The sequence below is a fragment of the Muscardinus avellanarius genome (assembly GCF_963383645.1).
Source record: "Muscardinus avellanarius genome assembly, chromosome: 6".
In the NCBI taxonomy this organism is placed as follows: Eukaryota; Metazoa; Chordata; class Mammalia; order Rodentia; family Gliridae; genus Muscardinus; species Muscardinus avellanarius.
Window position 1 is genome coordinate 84,159,843 of NC_137791.1, and position 17,176 is coordinate 84,177,018.

Here is a 17,176-nt window from a genome sequence, read left to right on the forward strand (position 1 = left end):
ATGGGCTGACTGCCGACCCGATAGGGGCGAACCGCGGGGCCTCTCAACCAGGTAGCGATTCTAGGTCTGGGCGAAGCGCTGGGAGGCCGAATGCGCGGCAGGGTTGTGGGGAGGCGGCGGCCGTATCTACTTCTTTCGAGGGCATCATACTTAGAGGTTATATACTTACGCGGGCCATTTTATTAGCAATCCTTCATAAAAACAACACCCATGTATTTGAAAAGAGAATTCCAGCCCGTCGTCGTCCTTCCCGTTGTAATCTTATTTTCAGAGATGATGCCTGTATAAACTGGGTGTGGTTGACAAATCTGCACCGGGTGATCTTTCTCTCTAAAAATTCTTCCGCAGTATCTACCTTTTATCCTTTCAAGTAAAAATTTTTCCAGACGGAACTGAGCTCAGTTGAGTTCACGGTTCTCCTGACCGCGCTTTCCAAGTTGAAGCCCGGCGCTTCCGGGATCGGCAGCTGCGGCTCCGCGCGCGAGAGACCCAACGCGCCTGCGCGCGGGGAGGGCGGGGCAGCCGGAGCGAGGGGCGGGGCGCTAGAGCCCAGAGGGGCGGGCCCAAGGGGCTTGCTTCCTATTGGGTGGCGCGGTCCCGTTTGCGCATGTGCCGCCAGTTTCAAACGTCCAGGCGCGCGAGAAATCCCTGTTTGTTGAGGGCGAGGCCTAACGGCAGGGAGCCGGAAGCGCGGGTCGGGCGGCCGGCTCCTCTGGCGCGCCGCTCTCGGGCGCTTCTTGGTCCTCACGCCCTGAGAGTCCCGCGGGGGCTGCGTCCGCGACCCCCGGAGAGGGTCGGAACATGGCGGCCTCGGGTCTGGTAAGTGCGGGCCCCGGTACGGCCCGGGTGGCCTGCGGAAAAGAGGCGGCCCTCGCCCTCTGGGCCCGGCTGGGCGGGTTCTGTCGCTTCGCCGGGATTTCGGGGGAGCTCGCGAAGTTTGAAGTCAGGTGTGGTCCTGTGCTGATAGGCGGACGTAAACTTATTATTTTCTTCAGACTTCATATCGTAACTGCGTCTGCTTCTGCGTTTTTCCCGTCAGGAAAGCTGGTGACTTCTATTCGTTATCCTGTCTCTATTTCCTAGGCCTCCAAATACCTTTCTTCCTAGAGTACAAGTACACCTTTGCTGGTCTGGAGAAACGGATTGATGATTATGTAACATATTGGGCTCGAAAAAAATAACAAAACCCTGACGGCTTCACTTACTTCTGTCAAAATGTTGAAACTTGTTTGCAGTTTTTGAGACTATTATTTATGGGAGCATCTCTTATATGAAAGGCAACTGTTGATTAGGTGCAAGCTTTTAATAACTAAAGGTGAAGGGAGCCAGAGCCCCGCCCCCTTTTTGTTTCTTTCTTGACACCCTCGAACTTCACTGATAACGTGTTTCAAACTTCTCCGTGGTTACTCCTTATATAAAACTCTTAAGGCCGGGCTTGGTGGCGCACGCTTGCAATCCCAGCATTTGGAAGGCTGTGACAGAAGGATTGCGGTTCGCGGATAGCCTCAGCTACTTAGTGGGACCCTTTTGCAAATCACGTGAGACTCTTTCAAAGTAAAGAATAAAAATAGGGCTGGGGATGTAGCTTGGGGGTAAAATGCCCCTGGCTTCCATCCCCAGTACCGCAAAAACAAACAAACAAAAACAACAACAACAACAAAAAACCCCAAAACACAACTCTTATTTCGTATTCTAAACGTGTATTTTATAATTCATTTTAAGAAAATCATTATTTCCCATTTTGTAGTTACATATTAGCAGTCCTTCATAAAAAAAACACCCACGATTTGGGAAAAAGAATAAAGCCTGTCATCTGTTTGCAGAGATGTATGAAAGGATAGTATGGTGTGTACTTCATATAAGGAGTGCTCGCATTATTTAAATATTATATCAGGAAAAAAACCCTCCAACAATGCCATTCATATTGGAACAGAATAAAATTTAGCAAATGCAATTCTTTTTTCAAATGCCCATTATAACCTTAAAACTCTTTTGAACCTTTTAGCTCGAATATCTGACTTTGCATTATAAACCAAAACAGAGGAAACAGAAATTGGGAGATTATCCTCAGTCATTCCTTGTGTAGTACTTCTCAAGGTGGCTTGTGTGTGGTGGGGGGAGGTTGCTCTCCAGAGCATGTTTGGTTGTGTGGAGAAAGTCTTTCACTCAGAGTGACAGGAAAGATGGAATGGGTAGAAACCAGGGATGCTGTTAAGCATCCCCACAACAAAAATTCATACAGTCCAAAAGGTTAGTTTGCAGTATGACAGATCCAACAGTGTTATACAATATTATTTTCTTTGAGAAACACAATCTTACTGTGAATGGAAGAAACTCAAATTGAAATCAACTGAAGAATAAGTTAAACTTGGCAGTGTGTTTATTTTGAAAAATATAGCCGAGAATTGTGGCAAATACCTGTAATGTACATGGGAGGCAGAGACAGGAGGATCACAGGTTCTACACCAGCCTCAGCAACTTAATGAGACCTTTTATTTTATTTCAAAATAAAAATAAAATATGAGTGTAGCTCAGAGGTAAAATACCCCTGAGTTCAATTTACAGTACCAACAAAGAAAAGAAAACTGGAAATGTTTATATTTTAACTTTTAACTTGGAATTCAAGGATCTTGCTTATCTTGCTCACTATCTGCTTTCGAGTGTGCCCAAATAAGCACTTGGCATCCTAGTAAGCGCTCAGTATTTGTTGAACAACTGAACTAGAGTGGTACCACAAAGGAATCACGACAGGATAATCACCACAGGCTTGTATAAGGTGTCAGCTTGAGCTGGGGGGTGGGGGGAGGAGTACATATGAGAAGTGACTTAAGACCCAAATGGAAGAGTTTCTGTAGTTGTAGGAATTTGAGGTCCAGAAAAATGCAAAACGTATCAGTTTGGTGTGGGAGTCAATACAGTATAAGTTGATAGGCCTAGAGAATGATCAAATATAAGTATATATATTAGGGGAAGCTAGTCATTAAACTGTTGGAGGAGAAAGTGCTAATTAGGAGAAGGAAAAATAGAACAAACTCTTTTATTTTGGGTTGGAAATGTAGGTATCACTATGAACTTATGTCTTTCAGTATATATAGACAGATATAAAGAAATATAGGTTTAAGAGATGGGCATGGTGGCACACACTTATAGTTCCAATACTTGGGAGGTTGAGACAGGAGGATCTGGGTTCACAGCCAGCCTCAGCTTCTTAGGCCTCTGCAACTCAGTGAGACCCTGTTTCAAAATAAAGAATAAATAATCCGGCTGGGGGAGTGGCTCAGAGGTAAAATGCTCCTGGGTTTGATCTCCAGCACCACATACATAAAAAAAAAGAAATAAAGGTTTAAATGTCTGATAAACATATGTATATATATGTGTGTTTATATATGTATATATACATATATGTGCATTGAGATGATGTCTAGAGAGCAGACAACAACATCCCCGAAACAATGAGTATACATACCACCCAGTTTCTGGTTCCTGAAGCCCATTCTCAAGTAAAAGGGACTAGATATCTTTTAAAAAACATATATTTTATAAGAGAAAATAGTATATTTGTAAGAATAAATGTTATATTTTTGTTCATTAAAATATTCCACATGCAAATATATGCTGTTGGGTTAGGTAAATGTGGGGCTTAATAAACATTTGGTATTGATAATATTTTCTTCTAAGCATGATATTCATCTTATTACTACCTAATCTTCAACTAGAAAATTAACTTTTATATAACTTTTATAATTTTTTCAATTAAAAGATAGGGCCCAAAGTATCTCAAGTTCTTGACATCCAATATCAGCATTTCTGTGCATTTAATTTTTCTTTTATCTTTTCCTGCCTCTTTGTTGGGGATATGTTTTCTCTTTTTGTAAACATTAGGATCTTTTTATTCTCAACTTTTTTTTTTTTTTTTTTTTTTTTTTTTGGTGGCACTGGGGGTGGAACCCAGAGGCACCTCCAGGCTATACTCCCAGACCTATTTTATATTTTATTTGGAAATAGGGTCTCACTAACTTGCTGAGAGCCTCACTAAGTACCTGAGGCTGGCTTTGAACCTGTGCGATCCTCCTGTCTCAGCATCCCAAGCTCAGGGATTACAAGCGTGCGCCACCACGCCTGGCTATTCAACTTTTCTGAAGTTTCAGTTTTATGTTCCTAGGAATAAAACTTTTATATTCATTACATTGGCTCTTCACATCTTAGAGATTTGGAAACTTGATTGCCTATTGCTTTAGATTACATCACTTTTCTTTCTCTTTGTTCTCTTGATTTTTTTGTATCTTCATTGTCTTACTCTTTGTCTTTTGTTCAGCTTTTTTAGAAATGTTCTCAACTTCCTCCCTCCCTCCCTCCCTCCCTTCCCTGTCTCTCTCTTTTGTGGTAATGAGGATTGAATTTAGGGGTGTATATGAGCTAGACTCCCAGCCCTTGTAATTTTTATTTGGTAACAGGATCTCACTAGGTTGTTGAGTGTCTTGCTGAGACTTGTCTTAAACTTGTGGTCCTCCTGTCTCAGCCTCCCAAGTACAGGGATTACAGGTGTGTACCACCACACAGGCCTGGCTTAATTATTTCGATTTTAGGCAATCATATGTTCATTATTAAAATGTTTTTTGCTCTGTTCAATGTATGTATTATACCAGTTTAGTTTTATTTAATTTTTTATTTTTTTTGGATCTGAGGATGGAACCCAGGGACATTTGACCTCTGAGCTACACTCCCTGCCCTATTTTGTATTCTTTATTTTGAAACAGGGTCTCAATAAGTTGCAGAGGGCCTCACTAAGTAGCTGAGGCTGTCTGTGAACCTCGATCCTATGGTATCAGCCTCCTGAATGCTGGGATTACAAGCGTGCGCCACCACGCCCGGCTATACCAATTTAGTTTATTTTTCTTATTTTAGAGGTTTTCTTATTTAAACCCTGTCCTCCCACCTCTTGGTGTTAAGGCATGAACCCAGGGTATATTGTACCTCTGAGCAACAGTGCTAGCCCTTCTTATTTTTGTTTTTTGTTTTGAAACAGTCTTACTAGTTTGCAAGAGTCTTGTGACATTGTTGAGACTGTTCTAGAATCTGAGATCCTCCTGTCTCAGCCTTCCAAATACTGGGGTTACCGGCATATGTACCACCATGCTTGGCTCTACTTTACTATTCTTATGATCACGTGTGTGTGTGTGTGTGTGTGTGTGTGTGTGTGTGTGTTACTGGGGATTGAATCCAGGGGCATTCTACCTCTCAGCTAAGTATACTCCAGCCCTATTTAAAAAAAATTTTTTTTTTCCTGTACTGGGGTTGGAACTCAGGGGCATTCTATATCCAAGTGACACCCCCAGCCCTATTGTTTATTCTTTATTTTGAAATAGGGTCTCACTGAGTGGCCTCACTAAGTAGTAGTTTAGGCTGTCTGCTAACTCAGATACTCCTGTCTCAGCTTCCCAAATGCTGGGATTACAAGGGTGCACCACCATGCTGGCTAAAAAAAAAATTTTTTTGAAACATAGTCTCACTAAATTGTTGAGAGCAATTGCTGAATTGCTTAATTGCTGAAACTAGTCTCCAACCTGCTATCTTCCTGTCTCAGCCTCCCAAGTACTGGGATTACAGGTGTGTGCCATCACACACCGCTTTTATTAGTTTTAAAATTTATATCTTGATTACCTTCTCTTTAGAAACTTGAATGTCTGGTGATTCAAAGATGTTTGTCATAATTTGATAAGAGAATTGAATACTGTCTGAGAGGTCTGTTTCTGAAGATAGGAGAACCATGAATTTACTGTACAGTGGTCTTTACCTTTCCTTTCTCTTCCTTTCTTTCTTTCTTTCTTTCTTTCTTTCTTTCTTTCTTTCTTTCTTTCTTTCTTTCTTTCTTTCTTTCGTGGTACTGGGGGTGGAACCCAGAGGCTTTCTATCTCCGGGCTATACTCCCAGACCTTTTTTATATTTTATTTGGAAACAGGGTCTCACTAAGTTGCTGAAAGCCTCACTAAGTAGCTGAGGCTGTCTTTGAACCCGTGCGATCCTCCTGTCTCAGCCTCCCAAGCGCAGAGATTACAAGTGTGTGTCACCATGCCCGGCCAGAGGTTTTTCTTTAATTGCCCTACTTTTATCCTCTTTTCCTACTTTTAATCTTGAGTTTCCTAAGTTTGCATCTTTATGGCTTTCTCCTGGGCAGATTAGCTTTTCCCCTCATTAAGGATAGTATCTTCTGGGCTGAATATTAGGCTACTATTTATTTTTTTTTTCACTTATCATTCTTCATCTATTTTTATCTTCCAGAAATCTATTAGTTTGTTTATATATGGTTTTTTATTTCATTTAAAAAATTTTCATTGTTGTTTTATGTTACTTCTTCATTATTATTTTAGTGGACCATATATTTAGTCAACCAACTTGAATTATTGGCGACCCAGATAATTAGTTTATTGTGTGTGTGTGTGTGTGTGTGTGTGTGTGTGTGTGGTACTGGGGGTGGAATTCAGGGGCTTTTCTACCTCTTGGCTATCCTCCCAGACCTGTTTTATACTTTATTTGGAAACAGGGTCTCACTAAGTTGCCGAGAGCCTCACTCAGCTGAGGCTGGCTTCAAACCTGTGCGATCCTTCTGTCAGCCTCCTAAGTGCTGAGATTACAAGCGTGTGCCACCACGCCTGGCTTCAGATAGTTTTTTTTTTTTTTCTTGGTGGTACTGGGGATAGAACCCTTCTATCTCCGGGCTACACTCCTAGACCTATTTTATATTTTTATTTGGAAACAGGGTCTCTTAGGCCAGTGCTGGCTTCGAACCTGCGCTATCCTCCTGTCTGCACCTCCCAAGCCTGTGGATTACAAGCGTGTGTCTCCACGCCTGGCGATAGCTAGGTTTTTGATGATGGAAAAGGGATGGGATGATGTAGGGGAAGAGAAAGAATAAAATGTATTAAATTGTAGTACAAGAAAAGTTTTGAAAAAGAGAAGAGCCATATTTCTATATCACTGGATCCAGAATTTCTCTTTATAGTATTATAGTGGGTAATTAAAAGATACTTGCTGAATGTATAAATGAAGAAATGAAATTTTTGGCATGCCCATTTTGGAATGAAATTACTTTGAAGGTTACTTATATTTGATTATATTTTAAACAAAGATACTAAACTGATGATTAACTTCTTTCAGAATCATCTAAAGAATGACTATAGAAGAAGATTTTGCCGGACTAAAACTACCAGGTGATTTATATATATTTAAACCTTTTTTTTTTTATTCTTTAGAAACTTTTAAAAATTTTTATTTTTGTGGTACTGGGGATTGAACCAGGGACATTCTACGAATCTCTGAGTTACTTTCCCAGCCCCTTGCATTTGCAGTTCTGGGGATTGAACCCAGGGGCATTCTACCTCTGAGCTACACCCTATTTTTTATTAAATGATCTTACTAAGTTTTGGAGGCCCTCACTAAGTAGAGGAGGCTGGCCTTGAACCTGCCATTTGCCTGTTTCAGCCTCTCAAGTACTGGGATTATAAGTGTGCATCACCATGCCCAGCTGCTGAGGCTGATACTGAATTCACAATCTTTCTGTCTAAGCCTCCCAAGTACTGGGATTACAGGTATGAGCCACAAACCTATAATTCTCCTGTCTGAGCCCTCCAAGTATTGGAATTTCTGGCATGTGCTATTGCATTGGGCTAAATGTAAAATTTTTATTAATGAAGAAGTTCAGCCAACATAAGTTATCTTAAGGAGACCCCGTTTCAGAAAAAAAGGGTTTGGGGATGTAGCTCAGTGGGAGAAAATCCTGTGTTCATTTCCCAGTACCACATACACAAACAAAGGCAGCATTTCAGCAGTAGTCTAAAATAGTTTTAGACATGGATGTTCAGCTCTAGAATATAGTTGTATATTATATATAGCATGATAATTATATACATCCCTTCACTTGTGTGTTTGTGTGTGTGTCTGGTACTGGGGATTCAACCCAGAGGCATTCTACCTTCCAGCTACACCCCCAGCCAGATTTTATTTATTTGGAAACAGGGTCTCACTTGATAGATTAGAGTCTCACTACTTGCTGAGGTTTTCTTCGAACCTGCAATCTTCCTGTCTCTGTCTCCCAAGTACTGAGATTACAGGCATGTGCCACCATGTCTGGATATTTCTCACTTATGAAGTATTTAGTTGAGGGAACTCTTCGACCCTTATGTTCTTGTTTTATGTTCAATTGATTTTTAATGTTTTTTCCATTGAATAAGTTAGAATTTTATAATGAGAAATGGAATTTTCAAATGAATGGTAACACATAACACATATATCCTAGTAATGATTTCATGCATTTTTTCCTCTTATTTTTTAGGGTATCTGACATTAATACAGAGCAAGTCAAGAACATCCTGGAAATTTTACAAGATCGTTTTGAAGAAAAAAGTAAGGCTTTATTTCTAGTCATTGATGGTTGGAATGGATGAAAATATAGTCTTTTTTTTTTTTTTCCCAGTAATGGGGATTGAACCCAGAGGCATTCTATCTCCAAGCTACACCCCTAGCCCAATTTTTTATCCTCTATTTTGAAAAAGGGTCTCACTAAGTAGCTGAGACTAGGTGCAAACCTGCCATCCTTCTGTCTCAGACTACCAAATTATGGGGATTACAAGTGTACGCCACTACACCTAGCTAGGCTTGTAATATTTATGTCAAATGCAGCAAATATGTTCTAGTATTTAAATATATGTAAAGTATTTGGATTTTTTAATATATACACAGTCCTTTGTAACTTCTGGTTCAATAAAATATGATCCTCATAAAAACCACAATAATTAAACATAATTTATTATCTTTAGTTCATATTAGATTCCTGTAATGTTGAAGTCCATACATAATTATACATAAGAGAAAGTATTTCATATGCATACAGGTTGAGCATCCCTCATCTAAAATTCAAAATGTGAAATGCTCCAAAACCCCAAACCTTTTGATTATGGACCTGATGTTGCAAGTAGAAACTTCTACACCAAGAATCTTTTTCATGCTGAAAATCATTAAACATATGTAAAATCACCTTCAGGCTATGTTTGTAAAAGAATATGAAACATAAATGAAATTTGTGTTTATATGTGGGGCCCATTCCCAAGATACCTCATATATGCAAAGATTCCAAAATCTGAAAGCATAAGTCCAAAACATTTCTAGACACAAACATTTTGGATAAGGGAAATGCTGTAGTAGATATAAATGTGCAGAATTCTTGGGATCATTAGTGTTTGAGTTAATTGTGGGTGATTATTATTCCTTTCTAAAGAATTACTGAATTATGACAAATTTTTCTAAGTGCTAGTAAGCATCAGTGGGTACTAGAATAAAAAAGTAGGCCAAACAGAAATAAGGAAGATGGTAGATACTATGGTTGGATTGTGTCTTCCTAGAATTACTTGTTGGAAATTTAGTCTCCAAAGCAATAATGTGAAGAGGGTAGGACCTTTGAGAGGTGTTTGGGCCATGATTTATACTGGTTAAAACATCAGTTTGAGCTCTTGTAGTTTGGTGCTCAGGCTTTCTTGCCCTTCTGCCTTCTGCTTGGGATGACATAATAAGGCTCTTGCTGGATGTAGTCTCTTTCACCCTGAACATTCTAATCTTCAGACAGTAAGAAATAAATCTTTGTATTTTTTTTAAATAAATGACGGAGTCTTATATTTTGTTACAGCAGCACAGAACAGACTAAGACAGTGAAAAGATAACTCTTCTATACAAGTTCTGAAAGAAGAGCTGGCACATACTTCAGGAGTTTTATTTGCTATTCTTAGTTTCTAATGCCTTTCAGGAACATTTGAATATTTGTATCTCTATATTTTTGTTTGTTTGTTAATTGGGTAGGGTGTTGAACACATGAGCATTCTACCTTCAAGTTTCACCCTGTGACCCTTTCTGATTTTGTAATAGTCTTACTAATTTGCTGAGGGTCTTGCTGAGGCTGGCTGAACCTGTGATCTTTTTGTAGGATTATAAGCCTGCACCACCACGCCTGGCTGATGTTTATATTTCTTTTAGGCTAATTATAAAAAACAACAGACAATTATTCATGTCATATAGAACTACTTTTAATTATAATCAACAGATATTATACTGTGTTTTATTTTTTATATTTTTTTAAAATTTTATACTTTTCTTTTAGGTCTTACCAATGATTTCAGCATAAATTCTACAAAATCAGTACTTTATTCAACTCCCAAAATCAAAGTTAGTTGTATTCAGTCACCAAGCCAAGAGGTAAGCCAAAAAAGATAATCTGCTACAGATATAATACTTAATTGAATGAAGATATACACAATCTACTTAATTTACCTTCCAGATTGTCTTATTGAAAGAAAATCCTTTATTCCTATTGACTTTCTTTAAAACTTGGAGATATTTAAATTTTTTAATTTAATATTTTTATGGTTGAAATTCAGAGTTAAGAATTAGAATGATCAAGTATCATTTTTATTTCTTCTAAAATAATTCTGTATAGGTATTTAAGAAAGTAGGCAGCTATTAAAGTTCTTCATTTTAACAGGTTTGGTTATTTCCTGAAGACTGAGGGCATTCTCTTACTCTATAGGGAAATAAATCTTTTGTTGACTATATATCTTAAAAGGATAGGTTGATTTATCTTTACCAGGTAATAGATATTCAATAAGATAGTGAGGCCCTTATAACTCAGTGAGACCTTATTTCAAAATAAAGAATTAAAAAAAAATAGGGCTGTGGGTGTAGGTAGAATGTTCCTGGGGTTCCATCCCCAGTACCACACACACACACAAAAGTATTTAATCAGAATATATATATATATATATATATATATACACACTTTTTTTTCTTTTTGGTGGATCTGGGGGTGGAACCCAGGGGTATTTGACCTCTGAGCTACACACCCCCTATTTTTTTCTTTATTTTCAAACAGGGTCTCACTAAGTTGTGGAGGGGCTCACTGTGTAGCTGAGGCTGTCCGTGAACTGCGATCCTCTAGTCTCAGCTTTCCCAAATGCTGGGATTACAAGCGTGCGCCACCACGCGCAGCTAATTTGGTAATTTGGTAAAGTAGATCTAATATGTCTCTCCTATACTCATTGCTAGAAATCACATCCAAAATCAGTTCCAGTTTCTTCAAGGAAGGAAAAAATCCCTCTGCAAGACATTGCAGAACCTACTGAAGCTGCTGGAACATCAGGTTGGTGGCACCCTTATGATTATTTGCCTAGATATTAAAATTTTAAGATGCCAAGAGTGATGCATCTGTTGATTCAAGTGACAAGGTCAGGGTCAGCCCAGGTAGAGTTGTGAAATGGATGGGTGTCTTAGAATTCTCACTGCTCTAATCTTAAAGACTGACCATGTAATTTAGGGGAAGGAATATTTATTTTCTCATGGTTTTTGGAGATTTTGGGGTTCAGTTCATGTGAGGCCAGGGACCACAGATGTCAAGATGTGTCAGTGGGAAGGGGAAAGAGGGAGAGTGCAAGTATTTGCTCTCACATCATGGAGACTGGATGGAAGATAGTGAGCAAGGGAAGGAGGAGCCATATGTAATCCCCAAGGCAGCAGCCCTAGGAACCCACCGCTAACCACAAATAATTCCACTACAATGTATTATCTGAGATTGTAACCAAGCCCCACTTTAACATTGATAACTTGTTTCTGTGAGGGCTTTGAGGGCACTATTTCCACACCATTATAAGGGGTATGTTTTTGATTCCCAAGTCCATGGTCAGTCTTTTTCTCTTTTCTTCTTTTGTTTTATTTCCTTAGTGAAATGCACTTTTTTTTTTTTTAAAGTTTTCTTATCTTTTTCAAGATAGAAGAGTACTATTCCATTTGAGGTAACAGAGGCAGAGATTTAAAAGAAAAATCTGATTATTGCTCCCATCATTCTGCTTCAACTTTTGAATATTTCCATACTTTCACTGGTACTCATAGCTGCAAAACATATAAACGTGTGTGGGTGTGCGTCTTTGTTGTTATGTGCTTTCAGAAAAGGCTTTTAAATTTTTCTTCCACACCAACAGTGTAAAAGTAGTATTATTGTTATTATTTTTGGTGGTACTGGGGATGGAATCCAGAGGCTTTCTACCTCTGGACTATACTGCCAGACTTACTCTATATTTTACTTGGAAATAGGGTCTCACTAAGTTGCTGAGAGCCTCACTCAGTAACTGAGGCTGGCTTCGAACCTGTGTGATCCTCCTGTCTCAGCCTCCCAAGTGCGGGGATTACAAGTGTGTGCCACCACGTCCAGCTAAAAGTAATTTTAAGCTGATAGATTGTTTGATGTAGTATTTTACTAGTTCAGTATTAAGCTATCTCATTGTTACTTTAGTGGCCATTTGCATGATTGCCATTGAGTTTTAGCATGTTTTTTAATAATTTTAATTTGTTATTGGAATTTGATTTTATCTTATAATGAATTATTTGTGATTGTATATTTATATCCTTTGCCTATATTGTTTCTTGTTTGTAAGACATTTTTGACTTGAATATCTATAATCATTTGGCTGTTATTTGTGTGACAAATACTTTTTCCAAATGATCTCTGTTAAAATTTTTGTATGTTATGTTGTTCCATTTCATACTTAAAATTGTTAATATGCAGTTTTACTTGTAAAGCTTTAAATCTTCTGTTTTTGTTAAAACGATTTCTTACCCTAATAATGTATAAACTATCTTAGGTTTTTTATCTTAATTTTTTCCCCCAAATTTAAGTCCTTGTCTGCACATGGCTATAATCACAGTACTTGGGAGACTGAGATAAGAGAATTGCAGGTTGGAGGAAAGCCTGGGCAGCTTAGCAAGACTGTTTATATATATATATATATATATATATATATATATATATATATATATATATATATATATATATATATATATATATATTTTGGTGGTACTGGGAGTGGAACCCATAGGCTTTCAATACCTCCGGGCTATACTCCCAGACCTATTTTATGTTTTATTTGGAAACAGGGTCTCACTAAGTTCCTGAGAGCCTAACTAAGTAGCTGAGGCTGGCTTCGAACCTGTGCGATCCTCCTGTCTCAGCCTCCCAAGCGCGGGGATTACAAGCGTGCATCACCACGTCTGGCTTAGCAAGACTGTTAGAAAAAAAAAAGAGCTTGAGGTGTAGCTCAGAAATAGAACTAGGTTTAATCACTAGCACCACAGAATAAAAAAGTAAATATAAGTTTTTAATTCATCTGTAATGGTTTATTTGGTGTATAATATTCTAAGTATGTTCTTTTTCCAGATGGTCATTTTTATGTTTCATTCAGTAATTAAAAATCATTTTTCAACCAGTTGTGGCATGTTTATAGTCCCAGTTCTTGGGAGGCTGAGACAGGAGTATCATAGTTTCAAGATAAGCATTAGCAACCTAGAGAGATCCTGTTTCAAAAGGGCTGAGAGTGTAGTCTGGAGGTAGAATGTTTCTGGGTTCTAGCCCCAACACCACAAAAATAAATCAATAAATCATCTTTTTAGAATGTACCAGTTTGAGTATGTATTAAATCTCCCAATATATATATATATTTTTTCCAATATACTTTTTTCTGAATTGAACCCAGGGCATTCTACCTCTAAGCTATACTCCTAGCCCTATTTTATTATTTATGTTGAAACAGGGTCTTCCTGAGGCTGGCCTTGTTCCTGTGATTCTCCTGTCTCAGCTTCACAATTACTGGGATTACAAGCATACATGACTCGTGTGGTTTCAATATGCTGTTTGTTTTGTTTACTGGAGATTGACCCCATAGCGGTCTTTCTCTGATCTATACCCTTAACCCTTTTTATTTCTTATTTTGAAACAAACGGGGTCTTGGTAAGTTGCTGCAGGCAACTTATCCTCCAACCAGCGATGATCCTGTCTCAGCCTCTGAAGTACAGGATTTATAAAGATGTGAGCCACTGTGCATGATATATTTTTGAATTTTGATTTGTTTGTTTCATTTTATGTCAATACATTATACTCTTATACTGTATGCTTAACATATGCTGATATAAAGGTAAATACAATCACTATTGTATTTACTTTTTCAATTTTAATCAGTTCCCAGTAATATTTTGTTAAAATTTTAACTAGAATTCATTTCATTCATAGAGTTTTTTGTGAGAAACCATAGTTATTTAGGTTTCCTACAGAAGATCATGTCTTTTATATTTATGTCCTACAAAATATTAGTCTGAAGGACGTTATCAACTATGAAAGGACAACTCAAGAATAGAAGAAATATTTGCAGATCATTTATAAAGGATTTATATGAACTTCTACAATCAACAAAAAGTCAAACAATTAAAAAGTGGGAAGCAGCCTTGAATAAGCATTTCTCTAAAAGATATACATGGCTGGCTTATAAACATATGAAAAGTGGAAATCAAGACCCCAGGGAAATATCACTTAATACCAACCTGGATAATTATTATTTAAAAAGGAAAGTAACAGTTGAGTGTGGTGGTACACGCGTATAATTCCAGTACTTGGGAGGCTGAGACAGGAGGATTGCAGGTTCGTGGCCAACCTCAGCTACTGAGTGAGGCCCTCCACAACTTAGTGAGACCCTGTTCCAGAATAATAGGCCTGGGGGTATAGCTTAGAGATAGAATGCTCCTGGTTCAATACCCAGGAGCATTGCAAAAACAAAAAACAAAAAGGAAAATAAGTGTCAAAGATATGGATAAGTCAAAACTATCATATATTGCTGCTAAAAGGACATAAAATTGTGCAGCCATGTGAACAAAACAATTTGGCAGTTCCTCAAAACTGTGCTAACTGAAATACTCCAGACACAAAAGGACAAATATTGTATGACTATTTATATTGAGGTTTAGAATAGGTTAAGTTCAGAGTTAGGAAGTAGAAGTTACCATGGTTGGGGATGAGGGGTAATGATGAGCTATGCTTAATGGATAGTTTCTTTTTGGGATAGTAAAAAGGTTTTGGAAATGGTGATGGTGGCATAATGTTGTGAATGTACTTAATGCCACTGAAAAGTGCACTTATAAGTAGTTAAGGTTATTTTTATATTTTTCTGTGAGAAAAGCTTTTTATTCTTAAAGTTTTATTAATAATACATGAATGGTTAATGGGCAGGTTTCACCAACTTGACTGACCTATCTTAGCTGTCCTTTGGGAAAGTCCTTTTAGAATTATCTAACTTACCAATGAATGTTCATAAGCTAGTTTAAATATCATCTTGGACGCCAAGCTTACACAAAAATCTAAGCTATACAATTGGCCATTATACCTTTAAAAAACAAACAATATTACATTTTTAACTATTAAAATATTTATCCAAGCTGCTTTTAATTTTTTTTTACTAAGGCTGGCTTTTAACTTGGTATCCTACTATCTCAGCATTCAAAGTACTAGGATTACAGGTGTGTGCCACTATGCCAGGCTTAGTTTTAGGTTTTGTGTAGATGCTCTTTTTTGTTTTTTAGTATATATATATTTTTAAGATTTAAATAAGTTTATTAGAAAGATAGAAATACAGCCCCATGCCAAAATGGTATGGAGGGGGTGACTCAAAATGAATACACCCTTTAGTGTATTTTCTGTTTTTAGTATACTGAATTTTTTTTCTTTTAGCTACAAACTTTTTATTCTTTTTTATTCTTTTATTTCTTTATTGGAAATAAATGGTATACATGTAAACTGTACTTGGTGCCCTCTCCCCCCAACCCCCGTTTTCCCTTCCCCTCCTCCCAACAATGAGTGAAATTTCCCTTCCATTATCTGGAGTCCCTCTGGTATCCCCAATGCTCCCTAGTTTGGGCATATTAGAGGAAACATATGCCTCTTCTCTTTCTGTGCTTGGTTGATCTCACTTAACATAATGTTCTCCAGGACTTTTCATGTTTTTGTGAATGACATGAATTTGTTCTTCTTTATAGCTGAATAGAATTCCATTGTGTGTATTTGCCATAATTTTTCAATTCATTCATCTGTTGATGGGGACCTGGTTTGGTTCCATATTTTGGCTATTACGAATTGTGCTGCAGTGAACATAGGTATGCATATGTTGCTGTAGTTCTCTGATTTCAGCCCCTTTGGAAAAATACCCAGGATGGTAGAGCTGGATCATATGGTGGATCTATTTCCAGTTTTCTAAAGAATCTCTACATACATCTCCATAGTGACTGAACTAGTTTGCACTCCCACCAACAGTGTAAAAGAGTTCCTCTTTCCCCACATCCTCACCAGCATTTGTTGTTATTTGATTTCTTTATGTTTGCCAATCTGACTGGGGTTAGATGAAATCTCAGCGTAGTTTTGATTTGCATCTCCCTGATGGCTAATGACATAAAACATCTTTTCATGTATCTACTGGCCATTTGTAACTCTTCTTTTGTAAAGTGTCTATTCAGTTCAGTTGCACATTTCTTGATTGGGTTGTTTGTTTTGCTAGTGTAGTCTTTTGAGCTCTTTGTATATTCTGGATATTAGCCCTCTATCAGAGTGGTGGCTGGTAAAGATCTCCCATTTTGTAGGCTTCCTCTTTAAGTTCTTAGTGGTTTCCTTTGATGAGAAGAAACTTTTTAATGGTGTTTTGTATGTCTCCTGGACATGTAGATCCAAGTCTCTTTCCATGTTTGGAAAATTCTTCGAAATTATTTCACTGAAGAGATTACGGATGCCCTTGGTCTGTACTTCTATCCCTTCTTCAATGCCTTTTATCTGTATGGTAGGATGCTTCATGTTGTCCCATAGTTGTTGGATGTTTAGGTTTTGTTGCTCTAATGACTTACGTATACTGTTGACTGTGTTTTCAGTTTTGGATGAACTGTCTTCTAACAGTGATATTCTACTTTCCATTTCATCTAATCTCCCAGAATCTTTATTACTGTCTTCATTTCATTTATTGACTCTTTTATTTTATTCCAGACCTCTTTCTGATTCTTTATTAGTATTTCTAATTCATCTTTCATTTTCTCTAGACTTGTTTTAAATCCTTTCATCATATTGGAGATCAAGATTCGAAACTCTCTTTTTGCATTTCTTGTAGGTCAGTATTCGCGACTTCTATTATTTCTCTACTATTCCTAGTTCTCATATTTTCAAAGTTCTCAGGTCTGTTTTTCTGATGTCTTTCCATCGTTTTTTGTGTATTATGTTTAGTTCAGTCTTAGTAGTAGGAAGTCAGTAGGTAAGCAGTACTTTTTTGAATGGTGTGGGTTGGGT

At 37.8% G+C, this 17,176-nt stretch overlaps 1 protein-coding gene across 1 annotated transcript in view; it reads left to right on the forward strand.

Moving 5' to 3' along the window:
• Window positions 1-801: 801 nt before the first annotated feature.
• The window catches only part of CENPC (centromere protein C), a gene marked incomplete at both ends in the record, with an annotated part of 65,912 nt that continues 49,537 nt past the window's right edge, over window positions 802-17,176 (forward strand). The window contains 5 exons of the mRNA XM_080697238.1: window positions 802-819; window positions 7,156-7,208; window positions 8,330-8,400; window positions 10,145-10,239; window positions 11,086-11,179. Coding sequence (XP_080553364.1) covers window positions 802-819; window positions 7,156-7,208; window positions 8,330-8,400; window positions 10,145-10,239; window positions 11,086-11,179 — 331 coding nt within the window. The remainder of the gene's footprint in view (window positions 820-7,155; window positions 7,209-8,329; window positions 8,401-10,144; window positions 10,240-11,085; window positions 11,180-17,176) is intronic.